This window comes from Rattus norvegicus, chromosome 2, assembly GCF_036323735.1.
Source record: "Rattus norvegicus strain BN/NHsdMcwi chromosome 2, GRCr8, whole genome shotgun sequence".
Taxonomy (NCBI): Eukaryota; Metazoa; Chordata; class Mammalia; order Rodentia; family Muridae; genus Rattus; species Rattus norvegicus.
Window position 1 is genome coordinate 89,557,561 of NC_086020.1, and position 15,830 is coordinate 89,573,390.

Genomic DNA, 15,830 nt, shown 5'->3' on the forward strand with positions numbered 1-15,830 from the left:
ATGTGTGTGTGTGTGTGTGTGTGTGTGTGTGTGTGTGTGTGTGTGTGTAACTCTTTACTCTCTTGATCATAGGGAGTTAGCTAGCCAGGTCTGCAAAGGGCCCCTAGTAACACTAGTAACAAATCCTTTACTAAATTCCCCACTGCTTTATAACATAAGTTAATTGTCAGAGAATTATATAGTAACTTCATAAAATAAATATTAGTTAAGTTTTACAGTGTTTAATGAAGCCCAGAACAATTAGAGAATTAAAAGGTCAGAAATATCATGCATCTGATGCTGTGTCCTACTTCAACTTTTTGCAGTCAGGCAGCCCCCTGGCATTTATAAAAAACAATTTGCATGGTTCATAAAAAGGTATTCACATTGTGAAGATGAGACATGATGACAGCAGAGAAAGATCACATGGTTGACATGATTCATCTACATTTTATATAATTTTATATAGTCTTTATATATGCACATGCATATTTTTCTACTTTCAATATGTAAAATGGGCTTAAATGTTGTTTTACATATTCACATTTTTCTTCTTTTATTATGCTAATAGATGTTAAACTACTTAAAGAGCAGGGGATATGCAAGGATGGTTTCACAGGTAAAGTCCTGATTTACAAAGCAATCATGAACAAAAACTTTTAACTGCTGATGAAGATGTTCCATATAAACTTGCTACCAGTATTACACAAGCCTGTCTTCCAGTCACACTCTCACTTGGCATCTGCTTTAAAAATGAATAAGAACCTCCCAGGCATTTAAATTTGAAAGATTGTTTGAAATTATGGTTTGGGATTTTGAAATGGAGGCAGAAAATCTGGGTCACAATTCCTATTCTAGGATGTCCTAACTTACTCTCCGATCTGACCCTGTTTTCTCCTACTAATGGGATGAATACAATTTAAAAATGGCAGGCTTCTTCCTAATGCAGACATGCAATTTCCTGATTCTCCTCTTTTCCTTTGGTAAACACTTTATCACCCTAAAATACTTTTTACTGTAAGGATCTGTGTGTGTGTGTGTGTGTGTGTGTGTGTGTGTGTGTGTGTGTATGTGTACTAGCGTTTTTATCTCTTAGTTTTTATGATTCTGAATGTTCCCATGGTGTTACAAACATTCTTATTGAAATTTCAATATCAAGAATGATAGGACTCCTGCTTTGTATGATATATATATATATATATATATATATATCATATATATATGATATATGTGTGTGTGTGTGTGTGTGTGTGTTGGTGCTATGTATGTGTATTGATGTACATGGGTTGTAGTTTAAACATAAAATGACTTCTAAATGCCCACATTAAGGGCATGGTTCCCAATACAACAATGTTTAGATCTGTGCTTTCAGGGAAGAAAACAGTTTCTGAGAGTTGTGATTTCACCAATGATTTACTGATTCTTATTTAAACTGTTGTCCCTATTGGGAGGTGATAGAAATGGAGAAATGAGGCCTGGTTGGTGAAGGCAACATGCCAAGTGTGTGTCTTTGAATACTATATATTATCTCTGGCCTTTTAATCTTGCTCAATCTTATTCCTGCTTTTCCCGATCATAGTGGCCCTGCTCCACCATGCCCTCTCCATCAGGATGCTATGCCTCTCCTTAAACCTGGAAACAATATAATCAATTTTCATGAACTTTTGAAACTTTGTCCCAAATCTAACATTTCTCCTTTTAACTTGTATCATTTATGTCTTCCCAGTGATACAACCCTGATTGAAAGAAAATCTACAAAAACAAGATGCTGTCCTGATTACCTGACCATGAAGAACAGAGCAATTTGCATGTGTTGTGGGAAGTGTTTGGGACCCTTTGGAGTTGTGAAGTAGAGAAACCTTGGAAACACAGTTTTATCAGGAGATCTTGAAGGAAAGAATGCTGACAGGAATGTAAAGAATGTCTGGGTTACTGAACATGAATACAAACTTTCCTAGGAGGCTCTGTATGAACAAAGAATCCTGGATCTCTCTTCTCAAAACAATGTCATTTAAAAGAGTTCATCCTTTGAATTCCTGGGCTTACAATAGGAAGGACCTGGCCAATTTCTGAGATATTGTAGTATTTCATGTTTTGGCAAAGAATCGGTCTCCATTTTGCTCTTGCTTAAGACACTGTGAGGAACTATAAATTAGTAAACAGTAACAGACTACATGATTTGATGGAGAAGCTTTTACACTCATGCCTGTGGTTAAATACTCTGAGTGTATTTAACCAGATTTACTGTGATAACTATGAGTGAAGAACAAAATATAGGGATCTGAAAACTTGAAACTCTGTTAGAAAATTTGTGTGAATAGTGTTGGGATCAATGAATGTTTGGTTTCTAAAAGAGATTAGCACTACCAAAAAGAATCCAAGTACTTTGCACATGTGACAAAATAGGCCAGTACAATATCTCGGAAATTGGCTAGATCTTTCCTATTATAAGTCTAGGCATGTCTTAGTCAGGGTTTCTATTCCTGTACAAACATCATGACCAAGAAGCTAGTTGGGGAGGAAAAGGTTTATTCAGCTTACTACCATGCTGTTCATCACCAAAGGAAGTCAGGACTGGAACTCAAGCAGGTCAGGAAGCAGGAACTGATGCAAAAGCCATGGGTGAATGTTTCTTACTGACTTGCTTCCCCTGGCTTGCTCAGCTTGCTTTCTTATAGATTTCAAGACCACCAGCCTAGGAACAGCACCACCCACAATGGGCTGTGTTCTCCCCAGCCCCAACCCCCTTGATCACTAATTGAGAAAATGACTTGCAGCTGGATCTTATGAAGGCATTTCCACAACTGAGGCTTCTTTTCTGTGATAACTCCAGCTTGTGTCAAGTTGACACACAAAACTAGCCAGTACAAGTCATAAAAAGGATGAACTCTTTTTAAATGTCTTTGTTTTGAGAATAGAAATAATTCAGGATTCTTTATTCTCAGGGAAACTCCTAGGAAAGTTTGTTTCTGTGTTCAGTAACCCAGACATTTAGAGATCACCTAAGGTATGAACCAAAGGTTCCTGCCATTTTCCTGTGCTGTGTTGACCACTATCATCAACCACATGAAACTGAATTTTCAGACATGCATAATACAAGAGCTATGGGATCAGGAAAGCATATACCCATGTTTGAGAGGAAAACCTTGGAAGTCAAATAATATGTAAAAAGGTTAGAGTCAGTGTGTGAAGCCCTTTAAAGGACAATACACGAAGCCTGAGAGAGAATAATGGCTACAATAGAGACCCCTGAAAGATGAAGGTTCCAGGAACACGTAAAATTTAATGAAATAGTTGCAGATAGTGAACATAACCAGTCCCAAAAGAGACCATGTAGCTTGCAGTCAACAAGAGACAGAATTTCCATTCCCTTTATAGTCTATATCAAGCACCATGTGCCTGGGATCCTAGAAATAGAGCTACAGGATTTAATTTGTCCTGAGTAGTTCAAAAGCTATTTTGAGCTGAATTCTTTTTATTTGCCTATTTATGTATTTATTTTATGTAAAAAAAATGCATCATACTGTAGCCTAGGTTGGCTTAGAATTCATTGGGCAACTCTGATTGGCATTGAACTTGTGACTTAGTCCTTCATCTTCCCAAGCAGTTAGGCTTCAGGTAAACCACCATGCTCTTACTCTAAGTCTTCTGATATATAGATTATTATATATAATATATAATATTTTATATATCAGAAGACTCAGGTTACATAATAATCTGATTATGCATGCATTATATATACTATAAGTGTATATATGTACGTATATATTATTCAGCTATAATTCTGTCATGAGTCCCACATAAAATTTGAGAAATGCCAAAGTTTTGAGAGTTGTGACATTTGGAGATGATCTAAATAATTTTGCAATATAAGGTATACCTAGCCCTCTGGGAAATAGGACCAGAATGTTAAAGAGTCAGTATAAAGGGTCTCCCTAAACTCCTATGTGTATGAGGCTTGGTTGCCAATGGTTGGACATAAGGATTTGGGGAAGTGATTGGATTTTGATGGTTCTGACTTCATCAAGGTGCTAATCTATTATAGTTTCATAATTAGATGACATGATCATTATGGGACATGGTGAAAAGTAAAAGGTAAGATTTTCTTTGGGTATTGGGTCACTTGAGGTCAACGTGGCCTTGAGCTGTATTTATTGTTCCTGACCTTTTTTCCTGTTCTTTTTATTATCATGAGGTAAGCATTTTTGTTCCACCTTGTCCTTCTACCTGGAGGTTTCAACCACATATCAGGGGTACAACAATGGAACCAGTGACCAAATACTGACTTCTTTGAATTGAGTCCAAATAAATCTTCTCTGTTAATATCATTTCTAATGTATTTAGCTAACCTTATACAGAGTATTTGGAGTATCCTAACTTCAAATAGTACCTTGTCCTGAGTAGTAAAACTATCTCCTGTACAAAAGACTTGAGAAAATTACTAATTTTTCTTTCTCTGGAAGCCAATTAGATAATGTAAATTAAGACTCCATTACCCAGATATGATAGAATCAATAATGGATTAGTGACTGTTTATCTTATAAATAAACTTGTTATATCTTTTAGCTTATTGGTTATGGATGTGTTTTACTCTGTTTTCAGTCTCTCAGGAAAATGTTTGTGATAAGAACCACATTATGGTTTTAAGCTTTTTTCCTTTTCTACTACGTTTGTGAACAAGATTCCTAGGTTGAAGAAATATTTTAATTTAATATCCTTCTTAACTGCACAGTGAAAAAGTAAAACTCTGGTACTACGTATTCTAACTACTCAGTGTCAGTTTGTTACACCTAAGAATCATAGCACATTTCCATTTCTTTCATAATCCCTCCTCCATGATCCTATGAGTATATGATTACAACTTGAATAAATGGGTCACCTGGTATGGTTTTAACATGAATGACAGTAAGCAATATGGTATGGGATGAAGCTTTACTGTAAAAGTTACTGACCATGAGGTGACCTCATAATAAGAGGTAATTGACTTGTTTCGCTTTTACCAAGCAATAAATGGCTTTAGAATGTTATTTAATAACTCCATTAGGTATTAATATGAACAAGCCACCTTTCCAATAATCGAGGCAGAGTCCTACAGATTATTTTAAAATCAGTTTTATCACAATTACTGAGTGAATTACCAGTAATCTATTTTTCTATACTCTAGGCTGTTAATCCCCCAGCTCCACTCCCCAAGTCCTTGCTGTTTGAGTCTTTCCTGTGTTATTTCTGCTTCATCAGTCTGTCCTCAGGAGGCATTTACTTGGCCACATGTTGCTGGTCTATCATATCCAATAATGATATCCTGTTCTCTCCATCTTCTTTCCCCTCCTTCTTTCTCCACTCTCCTCTTCTTCCTATTGTTCTTCTCCTTGTGGACCCTACTTTGTGAACTCTAGCCCAGTAACCTAAACCCTATCTACCTTTATTCTCCCTAGTAATTTGCTGTTAGCCACATTTATTTAACCAATTATTAAATTTATTTATTTATTTGGTGTAAGTGAAGATCTGCTAATCAGGGGGCAACCAGATCTTGGGGGTCAGTATTTAGCATTTGAAAAAACAGCACCAGATCAACCCCCAACGCTAAGAGTTATCCTATAACAAGTAAGCAAGACACCAGATTAAAATATAGTGAAAAGAACAAAAAAATAATGTTAAAGAAAGCAAGCAAGTGAAATTGCCACAATCAATAAGGAATTTTCAATTTATGGGTGATGAATGATATTGTTCTTTAAGAAGTAATTTATACAAACCATCTTCCTTCCATGCACGGGAAAGGTAAGATGCACATTGTCCTAACTAGCTCTGGTACTGTCTACACTGTAATCTCCGTACCCCAATCTAAGGAAAAAATCAAACAGTTCAATATTAGGGGCACATAGTGTTAAAGGATATATGTGAGTCTTTTTGATGAAAAACTTGATCCAAAAAGAGAGCATGTATTTTCAAGAAAACAACTAGTTGAAAATAAGCTTCACTCTGTAAAGTAAAATCTCTATCTTTTTTCTCACCTGAAGACTAAGAGAAGAAAACACGAATTTCAGTTCCTTCAACATCATGGTAGCTAGCCCTTAATCTATGTCTTCTCTCACCAAAGAAGAACAGAGTAGCCGGTCCATTGGTCACTGTGGAACATGTGGACAGCACCCATACATGTGTCTGTTTTCTATACATTTGAGGACTGGGTGATCAAGCCATCAAGTAGTTGGTCCTCTCTTATTTTCTGTCTCACATAAATATTTAAATTTGTGGGCAATTTAAGCTTAGGAGACTCTGGAACTCCATTGTGGGAATTATATTAGGTGGTAAATATGCCAGAGGATGTCACAATATAGATAATTACCTTGAATAAATTATGAAGGAATCTTTGATTCTTTGATGATTTCTTTGTGAGACTTCATGAGAAAAATACTAGCAGCTTTAAATTCTCTCTCTCTCTCTCTCTCTCTCTCTCTCTCTCTCTCTCTCCTCTCCCCACCCCGTGTGTGTGTGTGTGTGTGTGTGTGTGTGTGTGTGTGTAAGTGTGCGCACGCATGCATGCATGTGAGCCCTTACATATGTGTGTGTATATACACGTGATATAACATGATATTTTTATAATTTTAGATGATGGCATACAAAACTCTATGTAATACATTTCTGCCAGAAAAGAGAATAAAGAAAAATAAATTCTCAAATATATAAATACCTTCCTTTACTATGTTAATTATCCCCTCTTTAAACCTTGCCTATCAGAAATCTTGTAATATTTGCTGTTCCCACGCAATCCTTTATCTTTTAAATTCTGTATTCTAGGCTGCATCTAGGTAATTTTCATTGGCAAAAATTTTTACGGGACTGATCAATTGCAAAGAGGATATACTGGCTTGATCTTTCTTATTGTTTTAATTTTCTCAATGAGTTTTGAGCATGTGGGCTAGACCCTGGAGAAAGACCTGTAACCTATTACTTTTAAGATATTTTCTTAATATACTTCCATTTTTGCCTGATCTTACCTTTCCATTAATTCCTGAGTTGTTCCTTCCATGTTTTTAAAATTTGGCCTCAAATCAAGTGGACAGATGTTGGACTTTTTAATTATATGAATCACAATGGACTTACATAGATTCTTGTGCTAAGGAATTACATGATAATATCCCCTCTATCACTATCATGTCCTGCTCTATGGGCAAGAAGATAATAATAGAAATTTGTACAGTAAAATTACTCAGAAAATGACAAAGAGGCCATTCTTTAACTTAGCAGAGAATTGCCTGCAGCAGAACTATTTTATTGGAATGTGTCAGCATTTCTTTGAACACTTAGTCAAAAGGTGTGTAAGTTACATTTGCTTAGCTTTAAATTGTGAGTAATGTACCATAAGCAAAACCATTAAATGCCTTTTGCTTTGGATAACCAAATGGTCATCCCTGAAAGCATGTATGAAGTAATATTCTACATACTGAGCTGGTTGAACTTACGTATTTTGAAGTGTGTGGTGTGTGTGTGTGTGTGTGTGTGTGTGTGTGTGTGTGTGTGTGTGTGTGCATGCTAATAGTTAATGAAAAAAGAGATAATGACTTTGAAAAAAACCAGGGGATCATATGGGAGGGTTGATAGGAAGAAGGGAAATGAATAAATGATGTGGTTACATTATAATTTTACAAAATAACACAATAGCTACAAAATGTAACAAAGTAGAGATTAACAAAAGCTTTTGCTTTGAGAAGCTATATGATACATTAACTAATTGAGTCGGCTGCAAGTTTCTCAACATTATCACTCGGTTTCTGTCTAGTTGAGGAGGAAGATAGGATGTACGTGTGTACAAATAAAGGAAGGTACTTCCTTTTCTCCTCATGTTCCACGTTGGAAGCAAAGGAGCTGCCCTTCAGGCGGCCCCACCTTAATAAAGATGGGGAACAGAAAGAAGGCTTTTCTATGTTGATGGTTTCCACAGAGGGAGATAAACTTCTGCAGGTGAGGGTATATTGTCCTTGACACTATCAAAGGAGAAGCAAAATAAATATAACCATCAAACACTGCATAATGAACTCAGAGAGCTGAGGAAGCCAGCAAGCTAGAGATGTATAGGACACATTTTTCTGATGCTGACTTTGCTCCAGCAATAAAATAGAACTTAACTTCCATAATTTTAATTTTATAGCGAAGCTCTCAGAAGGCATTCATTCTGTGACTCCTAGGGGTTTCTTTTCCTTGAGATGTTCCAGAACCAATATGAAAGATAACAAAAATCCATGTTACTGATGGAATGAAAAATAAATCACCATGGGTATTTCACTGTAGTCACTTTGCTTAGACAAGCTCTGATTTTGATCATCAAAATAACTTTCCGCACATCCATTACTTCCAGTGCCAGTGAGGATGGCCTGAAAACAATGATTCTGGTACCTAAACGCTATTGTTTTCCAAGCTTAAGAAGTCCTGAATTTTTCTTCATGCTGTCTTGATTAGTAAGGTCTTCTTGGATATAAAAGGATTTGTATGATGCCCACAATATTTGAAAATGGTACTTAATTATGTTTAAAGGTTAATGAGATGAAACCTTTTGTACTATCCATCTTTCAAACAGTGTTCTCTACAGCAGAAGGCTGCCACTTCTTGACTGAAAAACTGCATTTGTTTAACTTTGATAATCATTCCTTTGTTTCTTGGTGTATTTGTTATTTTTACCCAAACCGTAGTGGAAATGCCTATCTGCTTTATAAGCAGAAGCAAGAGTCAAATAATAATTGTCATTTACCAATTATTTAGCATTAATTGGAACTTAGCATGCAGGAAAACTTGCTTCCTAGGGGAGAATCATAATTTCAGAGCACCATAGAAACTTGCAATGTACACAGAACATTTAAAGGTGTAATTTATTAAAAATTACAGTATTTTCCCTGCAGAGTAGATGAGCTATTCATGGTTAGGACTAAGTCCAATATTTATGAAATATTCAGAAATGATTAATTATGTTTCATTTACAAATGGACTCTAATGGGAGACATTTTTTATTTCAAGAGCTATTTTAATGAATTGCCTGTCTCTATGAATTCATGTTCATAGGAGCCATTTATTTTTCCCTCCCTTGTACAGACATCACATCTGAGCTGTCCATGCTTATTGTGCCTTTCTTGTTTCTTCTGTCTCATTTCTGTGATCATTCTCTTTTTGCCTATGCTAGAAATTTTGGTCATTTCTCTCCTTCACAGCTCACTTCCAATCAGTCACATATTTAAATGATTTCTTATCTGCAGAATAACAGCCTAATATTAATATCATGAATAAAGATATTTCCAAGCCCTATCAAGATAATGCTCCTGTTCCCCTCCAAGTTAGTCCTCCCAGCTCTCTCTATGAAATACCGCTCTGTCTACTCTATGCTTCAGCCCTTGCATGTTTTCTCTGCTCATTACACCCTTACATTTGTATGAAGTCCTTACTTGTTTAGAAGGGAGCTCAAGCACACCTTTCTCCCCCTAACTTCTAGAGATCCTACTTCCTCCCACTTAGGCAATCAGAGACGAGATGGAATGCTCTCATTCATCTTCTTCCTGAAGCCCATGCAGGCATTTGGGTGGCCTTTATCTATCTCTGCATCTAACTTGTGCACAGTTCATTCAGATTACTTTAACTCTTATAATTTATTTCTCTATCTACTCTTCATACCATGTAAATTAAACATACAGTACGTACTAATGAAATCTCTATAACTAAATTGAAAACTTCTATTAAAATAAGATCTAGAACATCGCTGTGTTGACGGTTATTCAGTGGAGAAAGCAGAGTATGGCCAACGATAGAGCATTGTTATGGAGACACAGCAGTTCAAAGCCTATAGTAATTGTGAAACTTCCTTTAAATATACAGATAACACACTTTCCCCCTGTTATGCTCTCCTTTCACTATGTAGTTTTACATTTCTGTACCAGCAGTTCTTTGACCCCTGGAAGCATAGTAAATCAGTGTTCTGTGGCCATATTAAAGTGTGTGCATTAGTAAATGGATGAACAAATACAGCTATGCTATTCCTTGGAGTTTAAGGTAATAGATTCAAATCTTCCAACACTAGGTAGTAAAGACTGTGTTATTTCCAAGTGGATATCACCTCTTCCACATGGAGTGTGCAATTTCACCTCAGCTACAGGATCTTTCATGATCAAGAAAATTGCAGCTTGGACTAATGAAACAAGTATGTTACTCCAGCTAGTTCAAAGACTGAGGCAGGAAAATCAAAAACTCAATGCCTGCAATGTGTTGTGACGTGAGTTCATAGCCTGCTTGGACAAAAATGTACAGTTTTCTCATAACAAAATAAAAAACAGTGAAAGTGATATAGGTAAGAGGTACAACATGTGAAGATCCTTGAGTACAGTGTTAGTGTGGAAGAAAAAAGAAGCGTAGAAGGGAAACCAGTATGTTAGATAACTTATTCTTACCATTGCGGAAGTAGGTACCAAGTTCCTTGCTTGTACAATGTATTTGATACACAGTCTTTGTTCTTTCACCTGCTAGCATGGTATCCACATGATTGATTCTTCTTGTTGGTGACTCAAAAAGCCACAGTTTGTATAATTTCTTTCCATTAAGTGCTAGTAGGAAAATGGATGTTAAAAGCTGCGTTCTAATGACAAGGTCACTAGACCTAGAAGCTGAAGAACAGAGTTCAGTTACTAATCTTGGTACATTGCGTTGACAAGAAATCTACTATTCTTTTCAAAACTGAGATTTCTGAGTTATACAGCAAGGCATATAATGCCAGCCTGCTGGAGTTGTGTGGTAGATAGATGAATAAGGACTGCAGAGACATTTTCCCTATGAAAGTAAAGTAACATTAAACTTATTCAAGAATGAAAAATATGTAAAAATAATGGGGGATCTTTCTCAGCTACACAGTCGTTCCTTTTTGTTTTCATTGTTACTGTCAGTTTGCATGTACCTCAACTTTAAGTTTTTTTTAACAGATAGAAATAGGACAAATGAACATTTCCCCATTCTTATAATTTATATACAGTACAGCATAGTTAAACAAAACTTGTTTTCAATTCTTTTGCATATATAACTCTATTTAACTTGGTAGTGTAAAAAATTACAGAAAGACATTAGTGTATTGTCATGAGCTTTCCTCTCCAGAAGGAAATCAAAACAATCCCAGAACATAGAAACTATGATAACTAACAGCATTATGGAGACACGAATAGCCAAAATGAGAGAAGGAAGAAGAAAAGCCTCGCCAGCTTGCTTTGTTAATAATTGAATACATGACTTTAAAGGTTCTGTATTAGCATCAACTATATTTGCATACATTTACAATGAAGCTAACCATAAAATAATTTGGCATTGTCTAGCTTTGCCTTAAACAAGGTATTAAAAACATCATTTGTTTGTGTAATAACTTAATACCTGCATATTCCTGTCACTAAAAAGTACTTTATGGTCAATTATCAGAATTTATTATTGTTGCTACCTTTTTTGTATAAAATATTTTATTTAGGTTGAATACCTTTATGTAATTATTTTCTGATTGAGTACATTGAGTTATCCAAAAGAAGAAGATACATAAATTTCATGTTTTTTCCCCAATAGCTTGAAAATAATTGATGGTTATGTACTGGATAGACTAGGGAACTTCAGTGTAAATAGGACCTTCCAAGAGATCTGTTTATAATCTTTATCTTTTAATTTAGGAAATCAACTAAATGTCTGCTATTTACTCAGAGAATAAAGACAAGAGAACAGCATGGGCCTTTCTCATGAGCACCCATTTCACCATCTATTATCAGAACACAGTCCATCTGATCACATATTGCTTAAGTCTCTGTTGGCCAAGTGATAGCAGTAAAAGAGGAAGGCTTGCTCAACGCTTCGGTTAGCTATTTTGCTGTGGATACTCACTGAATGATGAAACATATCTGTAAGAGCACCAATAAATCGGATGATAGAGATCTCAACAGTCTGGAACAACTTGCTACATCTAACTAAAGAGAACTTTATAGAGACAGATGCAAAGTCAGCATTAAAGTTAAAAAAGAAAAGTGCAAAGACACATGAAGTAGGACATATGGCTTAACTGCACAATGGTTTTTCTCTATTGTTTTCCAAAAGTGGCTGTTGAAGAACAACAGCAAACCAACCAACCAACCAAACAAACAAACAGACAAACAATGAGCCTTGAACATTCTATGGTTCTATGAAGTTACTTTTGTCTTCTTCCCTGGATCAACAATGTTAATAAGCATGCATACAGAGCAATCACGGTCTAAATTCTATCTATTTTGAAAACAGGTATAGCCACTGACAAACTGATACAGAAACAAGAGTGAAAAATAGAATGAAAAATTATAGCTATCAACCTTAGTTGTGGTGGTTCGAATAAAAATGGCTCCCAGCAATTCATGGGGAGTTGTACTATTTGAAAGTATTAGGAGGTATGCTCTTGTTGGAGTAGATGTGATTTTGCTAGAGGAAGTGTCTCCTGGGGGAGGGGTTTGAAGTTTCAAATCTCCAGCCAGGACAAGTGTTTTTCTCTCTCTCTTTCTACTGCCTGCTGATTCAGATGTAGAACTCACAGCTCTTCAGCACCACATCTGTCTGTGTATCAGCATGCTTCCCACACGATGATAATGATGATAATGAACTAAACCTCAGAACCGGTAAGCCAGCCTCCATTAAATATTTTTCATTATATGAGTTGCTGACGTCAGCGCATCTCTGAAGGAATTGGATTGTCTCAGTAGAGAACTATCTTTGTCATTCTCGGATCATATGTACAAGAAAATCATGGGAAGAATAACAAAATACACTGAATTAATTTACAATCAGAGGAAAGCTTGTGTATGATGTCAGTTGATCTTGGGTTGATTGACTATTGGTATCATGTTCACTAATGGCCCCAACTGATAAAAATTACTAAGACATATAAGCTCAGGATCTTGATTTATCATAGAGGACTGAAGTAAAAGCACACCAAGTATCATGGAGACACCATAGTACATAGCATGTGGGAGATGGTCAGCAGTGAAGATTTGTCATGGTCCTGGCAACAGAACTCATGTTCTCTGGAGGAACTGCAAGCATCCTCTACCACTGAACCATGTGTCTGGCTTAATGGAATGATTATTGCTGCAGTTGGATAATTAACTACTCTTTCAAAAGCGTGTATGTGTAAGCATTTTTTCCTTGCGGGTGGCACATTTGAGATTTGGTTGTCAGGAGGATGACGGACATTATAAATGAATTCATGCCAAGTGGAACATTAGTATGCATGTCTGATTAGAGGAAGTAAGTTGCTGGAGATGTGCTTCTGAAGCTTTACTTCGACGCCTTTGCTGTCACCTGTTTCCTGTGTGTCAACAAGTAGGCATTTTGTTCTTTTCTAAACTTTTTCAAAAACAAACTCTCTCATGATTAGCCCAGGAACAACACAGTCAATTGTTTACTAAGACACTCAAAGCATGGGATGAAATAAAGTATGTGTTCTTTTAAGTTGTTTTTCTCAAATATTTTTGTTGCAGCAAGAGAACATGATTAGCAGGTATATATGTAAGAATATTAAACATATGATATGCCTTCAAATGTGTGTGTGTTTGACCACCAGAATTTAAGAATAAAGATTGTTGTTTTAAATTAGTTTCTTGCATAACAATATTGACTCATAAAGTAACAAAATTTTCATATGTATAATGGGATGATGTTTCTTACCTGTAAAGCGCAGACAAGGGCCTCTTACTTCCAGGCTTTGGTCTGTATGGTTTGGGTTCCCCTGCCATGTTGATATCTAAAAATATAAAATAGCATTGTTTATAGTAGCTACTGATAAACAATTTGGAAGCATTATATCTTGGATTTTATTTACCTATGCAAGTCCTTTTACAATTTTATTTATGAATTAACTTATGTTATGTGTCCACTGTGATGTTTTGTATGTGGCGCTTGTATGTGTTAGTCTGCACGTGAGTACATATGTAGGAATACATGTGTGTACATATATGGAAACTCCGGTTCTACATCTGTTATTTTCCCTTGATCTCTCCTTTATTTTTTGAGGCAGTCTCATACTGAACATGAAGCTCATCAGTTAGGTAAGGCTCTCTGGCTAATCTTATTGCCTGTAAGTATATCTCATTGAACTCAATTTTCATGAGCTGTGTCTCTACCTCCACATTCATGCTGGAATTATGCCTACCTCCCCTGTCTCTTTATGTAGATTCTATGGATTTAAACTCAGGTGTTCAAGTTTGTGTGGCAGCTAAGAATTTTCTTCATTCTTTCTTACACAAATCTTGTGTGCAAGTCACTATAAAATGTATGGGAACTCATTTACATGAGTAAAGGAGTAAGTGAGAATTTTTATACATGAAAAACGGTTAGATTCTTATGCTTCTGTATTTTATAGCATATTAGGGAAAGTCAGACACTAAGAATGAATTATATATATACTACATTAGAATACTGTGGAAAAAGTATTAAAAATGAAAGAAGAATCGAGACATGAAAATAAAGATAATGAAAAACCATCTGATTTGTAGATTTTTAGAGACCTCTCAAGCAATCATAAATATTCATATGGGATACAGCTTCCTTTTTAAAAAGAATTATTAATTTCTAGCATTATATTATCATAAATTTTACAACATTTATTGAGGAAAAATAAAATTATAATATAAATTTTAATATAATTTTAATGAATGTATCTCCTGAGCAGTCATATCCTGACTTCATCAACTAGAAATTAAGAGTCTGAGATTTACAGGATTCCCAAAGACATGAGAATGTATGCATATAGTTGCCAATAGTAAGCTTAAAAGAAATGTTAAAATTTTAAGAAAGGAGAAGGTTGGATTTTAGAGAGTTTTCTGTAGCTCGTGTTTTCTTCATGTTCATGGCACCCTATATCAGCCTCTAGCATTTACTATATTATATCACTATAATAGATTTTTTAACAAATAGTGTTATAATAATTTCATACTTAAAGGACTGATTATAAAATTAAATACCTACTTTACACTGGGATAAAAGTATTTTTTAAACATGAAAGGTAAAATATGTAAAATTTAAGTGGTTCAGAAATGAGAATGCATTTATTAGCTCAGAATATGGAATAATGCTCATAAACCAGACGTAAAAAATTGCTGACTTTAAAATATAACATTGATAAATTCTATTACATTAAGTTAGCATTTCTTCTCACATAAAGACTTCAAAAAATTTCCTTGACAAAGAATTTGTGCCACTATATAAATATGTCTTTTCATCACAAGAAAAATGAGTTAAAACACCAAAAATAAACTTAGGAAATACAAAAAACACTAGTAACTCCACTTTATAGAAGATGTGATAAATAAATATGGTGACTTGAATATGATTGGCCCAGGGAGTGGCACTATTTGGAGGTATGACCTTTTGGAAGTAGGTGTGGCCTTGTGGGAGCAAATGTGTCACTGTGGTTGTGGACTCTCATTCTAGCTGCCTGGAAGCTAGTCTTCTGACTGCATCTGGATGATGATGTAGAACTCTCAGCTCCTCCTATACTATGTCTGGCAGAGCAGGGCCATACCTGCGCTTTGATGGTAATGGACTGATCCTCTAAACCTGTAAGCCAGCCCCAATTAAGTGTTGTCCTTATAAGAGTTGCCTTGGCCATGGTGTCTGTTCACAGCAGTACAACACAAAGTAAAAATGAAAAATTCTCATTTTCATCAGTAACAGGAAATCTAAGTTATACCAATCGAAATATTGAGTTCACATTTTCTAGAGAGAAAATATCATGCATTGTCCAGGTTTGAGAGCAAGTGAAATGCTATATGCTACAGATATAGATATAAATTAGTGAATCTACTCTGATAATTATTTTCCAGTTTTAAATA

General features: G+C 35.5%; 1 protein-coding gene across 12 annotated transcripts in view; it reads right to left on the reverse strand.

Annotated features, from left to right (window-relative positions):
- Positions 1–15,830, reverse strand: part of Ralyl (RALY RNA binding protein-like) — a 791,470-nt gene that overhangs the window by 167,349 nt on the left and 608,291 nt on the right. For all 12 annotated transcript variants that reach the window (XM_017590724.2, XM_063281532.1, XM_017590727.3 and 9 more), the window contains one exon: positions 13,666–13,741. In XM_017590724.2, the coding sequence (XP_017446213.1) occupies positions 13,666–13,741 (76 nt within the window). The remainder of the gene's footprint in view (positions 1–13,665; positions 13,742–15,830) is intronic.